Below are 12,461 nucleotides of genomic sequence, written 5' to 3'. Positions count from 1 at the left end.
TTTCCATACCTCCGCTGTACAAAACTATTGAGCTTTGAATTGTTGCATAAACTTGGTGAAGAAAACATTCATTCTCCGTATTTCAAAAGGCACAGTCTCTGCTGCCACCTTCTGACATATGAGGAGCAGAGATTGGGATGAAGAGACACGCAGCCTGCAACAGTGACAAGAACAGTGCCACTGAGATCTGGGTGGGGGACTTTGGGCTCCCAGATTTCAGCAGCGACTTGTGAGATGCTAAAATTTGGCTCATGCCCCCACCTCTCATGCTCTGCTCTAAAGCTTTGGTGTAGCACCCCCTATAGCACGCAATTAGGCCAAACCAGTTGAATCACCTCCGAGAGCAGAGTGGATTTGGTCTCACCCAGCTGAGCCCCTCTGGGTATTCTGTGCAGTATCAAGGCAGACCTGAGGGTCAGGGAGCAGGAGATGGAGTAGCCTATAGACATTTTTTTTCCTCTCTCCCCTCTCCCTCTCCTGTGACTCTCTGTCCAGTTGCGGGAGGCGTGGATCTCGAGCTCCTGAGGTGCCACAACTTTGAAAAACAATGGAAGATGAGAGGCAGGGAGAGTGCCTGATTTTTGCATCACACAGGACATCACTGGAAAGCTGGCTTTCTCTGCCTCTCTGATTTCCTGGGCAATTAGCCAGAAGCCGTTGACAACACCTAACAGCATCAGTCACCTGTGGAAGCAGCTCATCAATCTGCAACAAGGTGAGGAACCTCAAGCTGAGAGGGCAATGTGTCTCTGCGAGTGACTCTGTCTGGCCTTCTCAGCCAGTGGCGTAGCGTGGGTTGCCAGTGCTCGAGCCCCATGGAAGGAGATGGAAGGAGATGGGAGGAAGGGAAATGGAGACAGTGCACAAGTGCATTCAACTGCCTAGCAGCCTCCATACCACCCAGGAGATCACAGCCACAGAGACAAGAAAATAAGAGTTGCTCCATTGTCTGGAGAGGCCAATGGAAAACCTGTTTTCAACATAGCCCAGTGACGGAAGCGCACTGCTGTGCAGTGGTACCTCGGGTTAAGTACTTAAATCATTCCGAAGGTCTGTTCTCAACCTGAAATTGTTCTTAACCTGAAGCACCACTTTAGCTAATGGGGCCTCCTGCTGCTGCTGCGGCACCAGAGCGCGATTTCTGTTCTCATCCTGAAGCAAAGTTCTTAACTCGAGGTAATATTTCTGGGTTAGCGGAGTCTGTAACCTGAAGTGTATGTAACCCGAGGTACCACTGTACTACTACTACTACTACTACTAATAATAATAATAATAATAATAATACTGCTCAGAAAATAATAAGAACATTATTATAGGCTCAATGAAGACCCAACCTAGCAGTCAGCAGGTGGCATTTCTGTTATAGCTCACAGTTCCTAAAACAGACTTCCATCTGGCAAAGATATGAAGTCTGAAGCCTGACTTTCCCAAAGCCGCTCTTTCATCCACAAGGAAGGGCTGACTTGAGGGTGTGCTGGGCTGGCAGCTCCAAGGTCCTGCTGTGAGGAAGGAGGTGGAACTGCAGAGTTTTCTGTCTCTTCTGGTTCCATCCAGAGCAGGATGGACTTGACAACAGATGTAGACACAGATTACATGAAGTTCGTTTCCAGTATTCACATCTCACTGCTCTTTGGTAGAAGAGGAAAGGTTTTTGTCACACTTCCCCATTGGTTTGTGTCACCGTGGAATGCATTAACACTGTCATACCATCTGCAACAGTAATAAACGGCCTCGTCTCCAGCCTGGACGTTGGTGATGGTTAAATAGCCATTGTTCCCAGAGCGAGAAGCCGTGAATCGATCCGGGATCCCTTCTCCCCTGCTGCTACCCTCATACTGCACAAATCGAGGGGCCTGCCCTGATCTCTGTTGATACCAGCGAACAGCGTCGCCAGTATCACTGGTTGTACAGGAGAGTTTAATGGTTTGACCCGGCGATACAGACTCAGAGGCAGGCTGAGTGCAAATTGACTGGCAGGTGACACCTGTTTAAAACATATGGAGAAAGGGGAACATTTTTAGTGCTCTCAAATAAATAAAAATGATAAATGCAGTTAGCTTTTGGTTGGCCAATGGAACATGAGATCTTCTCCACAGCTTTACCTGAGCAGTAAATAAAAAGAGCAAGGAGAAAGAGAAATGAAGACATGATGGTGAGCTCTCCAGAGGACTTTGAACTTCTGTAGGAAACTACCTCACTCTTCTCTTAAATCCCCCAGAGCTGCCCCTTCATGCAAATATCTTCCACTATCATCGATTGCCTCTGTTGGTATTTGGAGATCCTGTAGAGCATGCTGGGACATTCCATCAAAGGGCCCAAGGGCTGATTTGCATAAAGGAGATTATTCAAAGCAGCAGGAGTGGCCCTTAGTTCAGCCAGGATGTGATGAGATAGCCATGAAGGGACTCTTTGCAGTATAGTGTGGAACATATCACTTGGGAACATTCCTAACCTGGGCTTTATAGATAGAGCACTGTTTAGGAATGAAAAGAGCTCATAATGCTGAAAAAGTCTTAGAAAGTTCATTCTTTCTTTGTATCTTAACTTTTTATAATTTAAAGTAAGGTTGTGAATTTTTCTTCTTTTGTCTTATCATTTTCTAACCTGGACAACCTAGTCTATGTCCTCCTGCACAGAAAGGGACCGATTGGTCCACCTGCTCTTTGCATGCGTCTGTTGTTCTTGCTGGCTGGGTCTGGAGGGAGTTGGAGCCCCACAACTTCAGAAAGGCCATGGTTTCCATACCTCTGCTGTACAAAACTATTAAGCTTTAAATTATTGCATAAACTTGGTGAAGGAAACATTCATTCTCCATATTTCAAAAGGCACAGTCTCTGATGCCACCTTCTGACATATGAGGAGCAGAGATTGTGATGACAAAACAGGCAGCCTGCAAGAGTAGCAAGAAAAGTATCACTGAGATCTGGGTGGGAGACTTTGGGCTCCCAGATTTCAGCAGCACCTTGCCCAATTAGGCCAAACCAGTTGAAGCGCCTCTGAGAGCAGAGTGGATTTGGTCTCACCCAGCTGAGCCCATCTGGATACTCAGGGCAGTATCAAGGCAGACTTGAGGGTCAGGGAGCAGGAGATCAAGTAGCCTATAGAGATTCCCCCCTCCCTCTCCCTCTCCCCTGACTCTCTGTCCAGTTGCGGGGAGAGTGGACCTAGAGCTCCTGAGGTGCCACAACTATGAAAAACAATGGAAGACGAGTAGCAGAAAGATTGCCTGATCTTTACGTCACACAGGACTTGCTTTTTGTCTGCCTCTCTAATTTCCTGGGCAATTAGCCAGAAGCCTTTGACAACACCTGACAGCATCTGTCACTTCTGGAAGCAGCTGCTCAACCTGTAACACAGTGAGGAGCCGCAAGCTCAGAGAGCAATGTGTCTCTGTGGGTGACTCTGTCTGGCCCTGCAGGCCAGTGGTGTAGCATGGGTTGCAGCGCCTGGGGCCAAGTGCAGGGTGGGTGGGAGGGGAACGGACAAAGTACGCATGCACATTCAACTGCCTAGTGGCCTCTGCATCACCCAGGAGATTGCAACAAAAGAGACAAGAGTGTCGCTCCATTGTCTTAGAGAGGTCAGCTTCACATGGAGAACCTTTTTTCAAGGGAGCACATTACGCAAGAGCACAGTTGTATTGAGGTAACACCAAGTGTACAAATTTTTGTGCCCCTAACAGTTTTGTGTCTGGGGCAAGCACCCCATTCCCCACACAAACTCTGCCACTGCTCTAGGCCACGCCCACTCTCCTCTAGCCCCACCTTCCACTGGCTCTGTTTGCACCCCAAGGGTTTCTGCCTGGCAGGGATGTGCCCTCGTATTCCACTGATACCTCTCATTTCGTGGATGGGGGATAGTGAGTGTTGGGGGGACGAGCCTACAGTAGAGAGGTAAAATATCCGTTCATGGCACCTTTTCCTCTGTCCCCGCCCACCAGTGACATGGGGCCCATGGAAAGTTACCAGGTGGGGAATATGACTCTCAGGCAGATGCCTGTCAATGCACCCTCCAACATTTCTCCAATGAAAATCAGGACCTCCTATCCCATAATAATAATTTAACTCTTTATACCCTGCCCATCTGACTGGGGTGCCACTCTGGGTGGCATCCAAGATATATAAAAGCATAATAAAACATTAAAGACTTGGCTATACAGGGCTGTCTTCAAATGGCTTGTGGGTTCAATGACTCCATACCCTCCAACATTTCTGAGATGGATGTAAGGAAAAGTGAGACTCAAATCAGAAACCAAGATGGTTTATGTAGATTCAGGACTGACCCTGGAAAATAGAGACACTTGAAAGGTCTGGCAGTTGGATTCCCCAAAGATTGCTGGTTGTTCCGATTTAGGATTGAAGAGCCGGTTTTCCAGGGGAAAGCAGCAGCGCCAAGGCAAAACCAGCCAGACTCCTGTCTAGAAAGCAGGGGCAAAGCATAAAAGTCCTCGTAGCTGTGCTTTCTAGGAATGGGACAAGCAGAAACGTGGAGAAGCCCTAGAAATCTGCAGAAGCCTGGCACTCCAGGTGCAGACGGGAGGTCCCTGGTCCTGGAGGAGGGGGCACTTCCAATGTGTTCTTTCTCTCTTACAAGTTTGAGGCAGAGGAAGTTTGGCTTGACAGCAACTGCAGGTGCAAAGCCTACTTCTGCACGCCCCCCCCCCCAATCTCCAAGTGGTGCGAGGTTCCAGGGGTTCCAGGCGTTTCCCTGGGTTCGTCTTTCCTTTGGGAATAAGGCGCATTGGAGATTGTGGTGTCTTTATTATATATGGTTTATTTATGCATATATACAACCTGAGCCTGTAATGATGATGATGATGATGATGATGATGATGATGATGATGATGATGATGATGTTCAGTAAATAATAATAATATTATTATAATATGCTCAATGAAGACTGACCTAGCAATCAGCAGGTGGCATTTCTGCTATAGCTCAACATTCCTAAAAGATACTTCCATCTGGAAGCCTGACTTTGCCAAAGCAGATCTTTCATCCACAAGGAAGGGCTGACTTGAGGGTGTGCTGGGACGGCAGCTCCAAGGTCCTGCTGTGAGGAAGAAAGTGGGAATCCAGAGTTTTCTGTCTCTTCTGGTTCCATCCAGAGTAGGATGGACTTGACAACAGATGTAGACACAGATTAGATGATGTTTGTTTTTGGTATTCACATCTCACTGCTCTTTTGTGGAAGAGGAAAGGTTTTTGTCTCAGTTCCCCATCAGTTTGCATCACTGTGGAACGCACTAGCACTGCTATAATATCTGCAACAGTAATAAACGGCCTCGTCTCCAGCCTGGACCTTGGTGATGGTTAAATACCCAATGTTCCCAGAGCGAGAAGCCGTGAATCGATCCGGGATCCCTTCTCCCCTGCTGCCACCCTCATACTGCACAAAGCGAGGGGCCTGCCCTGATTTCTGTTGATACCAGGCAATGTAGTAGCCAGTATCACTAGTTGTACAGGAGAGTTTAACCATTTGACCCGGCGCCACAGACTCAGAGGCAGGCTGAGTGCAAATTGACTGAGAGATGACACCTGTTTTAAGAGAATTGAGAAAAAGGAACATTTTCAGTCTTCTCAAATAAGTAAATATGATGAATGCAGTTAGCTTTTGGTTGGCCAATGGAACAAGAGATCTTCTCCACAGCTTTACCTGAGCAGTAAACAAAAAGAGCAAGGAGTAAGAGAAATGAAGACATGATAGTGAGCTCTCCTGAGGAGTTTGAACTTCTGAAGGAAACTTCCGCACTTCTCTCTTAAATCTCCCAGAGCTGAAGAACTGCCCCTTCATGCAAATATCTTCTGTGATCATCAATTGCCTTGATTGGGATTGGGAGATCCTGCAGAGCATTATGGGACATTTAATCAAAGGGTGCAATGGCAGATTTGTATAAAGGAGATTTCTCAAAGCAGTAGGACTGGCCCTTAATTCAGCCAGATTGTGATGAGACAGCCATGAAGGAACTCTTTGCAGTAAGACATCTATCAGGAAGGGTCCTGGGAACACTGCTTCTTATAGTGTGGAACATCTCACTTGGGAATATTCCTAATATGGGCAGGATGCACAGAGGACTGTGTAGGATAGGAAAGAGCTCAAAATTCTTAAAACGTCTTAGAAAGTGCAGTCTCTTTTTGTATTTTAGCTTCTTATGTTTAAAGTAAGGTTGTGAATTTTTCTTCATTTTCTTTTCTTATCTCTTCGTAACCTTATTTGATTTCTTTTTAATACAATCAAGTGGTGTAGAAATATTATGAAATGAATCAGTGAAACAAATGATTGAGAAGTTCAAAAAAGAGGAAGAATATGCGCTAGTCAGGGCTGCACAAACCAAGCTGCGCACTCAGGGCAGCCTAGTCTATGTCCTCCTGCACAGAAAGGGGCCGATTGGTCCACCTGCTCTTTGCATCCTTCTATTGCTCATGCTGGCCGGGGCTGATGGGAGTTGGAGTCCAAAAACTTCTGAAAGGCCAGAGTTTCCCTACCCCCGCTGTACAACACTATTGAGCTTTAAACTATCGCATGAACTTGGTGAAGAAAGCATTCATTCTTGTTATTTCAAACGGCACAGTCTCTGCTGCCACCTTCTGACATATGAGGAGCAGAGATTAGGATGAAAAGACACGCAGCCTGCAACAGTGACAAGAACAATATCCCTGAGACCTGGGTGGGAGAGCAGAAATGACTGGCTTGAGGCCTTCAGATTTCAGCAGCGCCCTGTGCGATGCTCATATTTGGCGCATGCCCCTACCTCTCATTCTCTGTTCCAGAGCATTGGTGTGGAACCCCCTGTAGCACAGTGCCCAATTATGCCAAACCAGTTGAATTGCTTCTGAGAGCAGAGTGCAGTTGGTCTCACCCAGCTGGGCCAATCTGGATACGCAGTGCAGTATCAGGGCAGACTTGAGGGTCAGGGAGCCTACAGTAGGGAGGTAAAATATCCATTCGTTGCACCTTTGCCTCTGGCCCCGCCCACCGGTAACGTGGGTCCCATGGAACGTTGCCAGGTGGGGAATGTGACTCTGGGGCTGACTGTCTGTCAACATTTCCTCCCCTCCAACATTTCTCCAATGAGAACAGAGAAGTCCTATCCCGTAATAATAATTTTACTATTTATACCCTGCGTTGCAACTCTGGCTGTCTTCCAACATATATAAAAGCATAATAAAACATGAAACATAAAAAACTTGCCTATACATGGCTGCCTTTTGATGGTTTGGGAGTCGAATAACTCCATACGCACCAAAATTTCTCCGCTGCAAATTGAGACATGCTAAGTAAAAGTGGGAGATTAAGGGAACAAATAAGAAACAAGGACGGCATTCTAGATTCAGGACTGTCCCTGGAAAGTGGGGACACTTGGAGGGTGTGGCCTAATCTACAAAGAGCTTCCTTTAAGTCTGTTCACTCTCTGTTTGTGGCCTGCAATGGTGGGATCTGTGTAGATGACGCTGCCTGTATGGCCAAGCACAGCTAGCTAAAGCAAATCTACCTCTGTCTTGACAACAGCTGCAAGCACAAAGCATAGAAAGTTCTTTTTAAGCATTCACATCTCACTGCCCTTTGGTGGAAGAGGAAAGGTTTTTGTCTCAGTTCCCCATCAGTTTGCATCACTGTGGAACGCACTAGCACTGCTATACCATCTGCAACAGTAATAAACAGCCTCGTCTCCAGCCTGGACGCTGCTGATGGTTAAATAGCCAATGGTCCCTGAACGGGAAGCAGTAAATCGATCGGGGACCCCTTCTCCCCTGCTGCTGCAACTCTCACAGTGGACATAGCGAGGGGCCTGGCCTGGCCTCTGTTGATACCAAAAAACGTAGTTGCCGCTGCTGTCACTGGTAGTACAGGAGAATTTGACTGTCTGTCCCAGGGCCACCGATTGTGAGGCAGGCTGAATCGCGTTTGACTGTGAAGAGACACCTTTGCAGGGGGAGGCAACAACAGAAAATACAAATATGAGGACCTCTGTTCCTTTTCAGCATTCCCAAATGCCCACAACACATTATGTTTCTTGGATAGATTCAAATATCTTTGGCTTGGCCTCTGTAGCAAGAAATCACCTCCACAGCCTTACCTGAGCAGTAAAGGAAAATAGCAAGGATGAACTGAGAGAGGGCCATGGTGAGATCTCCAGCGGAGTCTGACTTTCTGAAGGGATCTTGCCTTCTCCTCTCTTAAATCTCCCAGAGCTGAAGGCTTTCCCCTTCATGCAAATGTGCTCTGTGCAGAACCCTATCTAGGTGACCTTGCGCCCCTGGCAGAACCATCCAGATTGCACCCCCTAGCCACAGACAAATTACCGGTAGCTCTTCTTTCCACCTCTCCTCCAAACCCCACCCCCTCCACCTATTCAATTCACCCTCTATTTAAAACCTTTCCTTATGAGGCAATATCAATATGTTTATTTATAGACATATTTATGCATCTATTTTAGCTGATTCTGTGCCCTCTCCTCACCTGCACCCCTGGCGGGGGCCCACCTCACCACCCCCTAGCTACAGCCCTGGTTCTGTGGATATCCAATCACTTCTCCTAGAGCTTCATGTTTCTGCAAAGCATTGTGGGACATTCAAACAGAGGAGAAAAGGACGGATTTTCATAAACGGCATTAAAAAGAAAAAAGGAATGGGTCAGTGACAGGAGCGAGCCAGCAGTAAATCACCAGTCAGGAAAGAAGCAAAATGTTGCTTACTTACATAAGTTTCTAATCTATTGGTAGGAAGAAATGCTAGTTTCAGACTCAATTGGGGGGGGGGGGCGGGGAGAGAGGCTTGTTAAACCCATGGACTGACCAAGGCACCTGCCAATGGGAGGAGGGACCAGAGCAAAAGGTGGGTGGAGCAATGGCTCTGAATTTTAAAAAGGTAAAAGTTTCTAAGCTATTGGTAGGGGGAAATCGTAGTTTCAGACTTTGTTCTGGTCTGGGGGGGGGGGGGGGCTGGTTAAAGCCATCGACTGGGAAAGCACCTGCCAGTGGTAGGAGGGACCAGAAGGAAAAGTGGGTGCAACAATGGCTCTGAATTTTAATTCTATCTACTGCGGAAGTGTCTTCACACCCCTCTTTCCATCTTGCCTGCAAACAAGCAAGAGGCATCATCAAAGCTTGGAGAAAGGCCCAAACATGTCTGGCCATTGGCCATGCTGGCTGGGGCTGATGGGGGTTCAACCATTTCTGTCAGGCCACCGTTTCACATCACGTGGTCTATTATGGTTCACATTACTGTGTTGCAAAACATATTCTGACAGAAAACATTTCCAATGAGATGCTCTCTGCTGCCTACTTCTGAAGAGCAGAGACTGTGAACAAAAGGCACTCGGCCTGCAGCATGGACAAGATCCAAGGGATATTCCCAAGCGGTAGGGATGGTGACAGCCGCTTTCTACTGTAACAGCCAAACATGATTTGGGAAATAGCATCTCTGCCATCAAGGGCGCCACCTAGCCTCCCCTATTGAGGGGGCCGGGGCTGCACAAACTCAGTTCTGACGTCACGCACAGACATCACGAGCTGTGCTTGTATGTTGTGTGCATACACTGCGACTTGCACAAGTGATGCAAGCATGCCCCGCGGCAGGTACGCACATCTGTTGGGGAGTTTGGAGGGTCCTGGCCCCTTCCTTGACAATATATTTTAGAAGGCCGCACCCCTCACCCCAGTTGGCACACCTTTCTTTAATAGTTCACATTTCCTAAAATGGATCTAAATGGATATAAACTCAGAAGCCTTTCCAAAATGACCACTTGGATCCAAAAGGAAGGACACAGCTCAGTTTCCCCTGCTTCTTTCCCCAGGGAAAACCTGCAGTTTCCTTCTGAATGGCAGCAAAGGGCAGATTCTCCCTTCAGATTCTCCATTCAGATTCTCCACGGATTGCTGGTTGTTCGATTTAGGGTCGAAGAGCAAGTTTTCCAGGGGAAAGCAGTGAGGCAAAGGCAAAACCGGCCAGACTCCTGTCTAGAAAGCAGGGGCAAAGCGTAAAAGTCCTCATAGCTGTGCTTTCCAGAAATTGAGCAAGCAGAAATGTGGACAAGCCCTAGGAATCTGCAGAAGCCTGGTACTCCAGGTGCGGATGGAGGGCTGGGCTGGGAGGTCCCAGGTCCTGCTCTGAAGGAGGAGGAGGGACATCAAATGTGTTCATTCGCTCTTATAAGTTCTAAGCAAAAAAAGTTGGACATGACAGCAACTGCAGGCACAAAGCTTATTTTTCACACCACCCAAATCTCCAACTGGTGAGGGGTTTTAGGGGCTCCAGGCATTTCCCAGGGTTTGTCATTCCTTTTGGAATCAGGCCTATTGGCAATTGTGTTCTCTTTATCATATGGGTTATTTATACATATACATACACACACACACACACACACACACACACACACACACACAACTTGAGCCTGTACTACTACTACTGCTACAGTGGTACCTCTGGTTACGTACTTAATTCGTTCTTAACCTGAAACTGTTCTTAACCTGAAGCACCACTTTAGCTAATGGGCCTCCTGCTGCTGCTGCTGCGGGTGTGGGGCACGATTTCTGTTCTCATCCTGAAGCAAAGTTCTCAACCTGAGATAATATTTCTGGGTTAGCGGAGTCAGTAACCTGAAGTGTATGTAACCCAAGGTACCACTGTACTACTACTAATAATAATAATACTGCTCAGGAAATAATAAGAACATTATAATAGGCTCAATGAAGACCCAACCTAGCAGTCAGCAGGTGGCATTTCTGTTATAGCTCACAATTCCTAAAACAGACTTCCATCTGGCAATGAAAAAGGAAGTCTGCAGCCTGACTTTCCCAAAGCAGCTCTTTCATCCACTGGGAAGGGCTGACTCAATGGTGTGCTGGGCTGGAAGCTCCAAGGTCCTGCTGTGAGGAAGGAGGTGGGACTGCAGAGTTTTCTGTCTCTTCTGGTTCCATCCAAAGTAGGATGGACTTGACAACAGATGTAGACACAGATTACATGAAGTTGGTTTTCAGTATTCACATCTCACTGCTCTTTGGTGGAAGAGGAAAGGTTTTTGTCACACTTCCCCATCAGTTTGCATCACTGTGGAACCCATTAACACTGCTATACCATCTGCCACAGTGATAAACGGCCTCGTCTCCAGCCTGGACGTTGGTGATGGTTAAATAGCAACTGTTCCCAGAGCGAGAAGCCGTGAATCGATCCGGGATCCCTTCTCCCCTGCTGCTACCCTCATACTGCACAAATCGAGGGACCTGCCCTGATCTCTGTTGAAACCAGCGAACGTAGGAGTCAGTATTACTGGTTGTACAGGAGAGTTTAATGGTTTGACCCAGCGCCACAGACTCAGAGGCAGGCTGAGTGCAAATTGACTGGCAGGTGACACCTGTTTAAAATGAGATGGAGAAAAGGGAACATTTTTAGTGCTCTCAAATAAATAAAAATGATAAATGCAGCTAGCTTTTGGTTGGCCAATGGAAAATGAGATCTTCTCCACAGCTTTACCTGAGCAGTAAATAAAAAGAGCAAGGAGAAAGAGAAATGAAGACATGATGGTGAGCTCTCCAGAGGAGTTTGAACTTCTGAAGGAAACTTCCTCACTCCTCTCTTAAAACCCCCAGAGCTGAAGAGCTGCCCCTTGATGCAAATATCTTCTGAGATCATCGATTGCCTCTGTTGGGATTTGGAGATCCTATAGAGGACTCTGGGACATTCAATCAAAGAGCCCAAGGGCAGATTTGCATAAAGGAGATTATTCAAAGCAGCAGGACTGGCCCTTAGTTCAACCAGGATGTCATGAGTGAGACGTCTATCAGGAAGATGCTTTTTATGGTGTGGAACATCTCACTTGGGAACATTCCTAACCTGGGCTTTATAGATAGAGGACTGTGTAGGAATGAAAAGAGCTCATAATTCTTAAAATGTCTTAGAAAGTTCATTCTTTCTTTGTATCTTAACTTTTTATAGTTTAAAGTAAGGTTGTGAATTTTTCTTGTTTTGTCTTATCTTTTTCGAACATGGACAACCTGGCTGGGGCTGTTGGGAGTTGAATTTCCACATCTTCTGAAAGACCAGGGTTTCCATACCTCCGCTGTACAAACCTATTAAGCTTTGAATTGTTGCGTAAACTTGGTGAAGAAAACATTCATTCTCAGGGTTTCAAAAGGCACAGTCTCTGCTGCCACCTTCTGTCATATGAGGAGCAGTGATTGTGATGAACAGACACACAGCCTGCAACAGTGACAAGAACATTCTCACTGAGCTCTTGGTGGGAGACTTTGGGCTCCCAGATTTCAGCAGCGCCTTGTGCGATGCTAAAATTTGGCGCATGCCCCCACCTCTCATGCTTCGCACTACAGCTTTGATGTTGCACCCCCTATAGCACAGTGCCCAATTAGGCCAAACCAGTTGAATCACCTCTGAGAGCAGAGTGGATTTGGTCTCACCCAGCTGAGCCCATCTGGGTACTCAGTGCAGTATCAAGGCAGACTTGAG

The 12,461-nt window shown here is 47.0% G+C and overlaps 1 protein-coding gene across 1 annotated transcript in view; it reads right to left on the bottom strand.

Moving 5' to 3' along the window:
• LOC114586355 (immunoglobulin lambda-1 light chain-like) overlaps positions 1-2,233 on the bottom strand; it is a 254,039-nt gene extending 251,806 nt beyond the window's left edge. Inside the window, exons 1-2 of the mRNA XM_077920357.1 lie at positions 2,103-2,233; positions 1,690-1,984 (exon numbers count right to left, since the gene is read on the bottom strand). Of these exons, the coding sequence (XP_077776483.1) occupies positions 1,690-1,984; positions 2,103-2,148 (341 nt within the window). The 5' untranslated portion in view covers positions 2,149-2,233. The remainder of the gene's footprint in view (positions 1-1,689; positions 1,985-2,102) is intronic.
• Positions 2,234-12,461: the final 10,228 nt, after the last annotated feature.

The sequence above is a fragment of the Podarcis muralis genome, chromosome 16 (assembly GCF_964188315.1).
Source record: "Podarcis muralis chromosome 16, rPodMur119.hap1.1, whole genome shotgun sequence".
NCBI classification, from domain to species: domain Eukaryota; kingdom Metazoa; phylum Chordata; class Lepidosauria; order Squamata; family Lacertidae; genus Podarcis; species Podarcis muralis.
The sequence above is the reverse complement of the archived record's forward strand: the minus strand, read 5'-3'. Positions and strand labels throughout refer to the sequence as shown.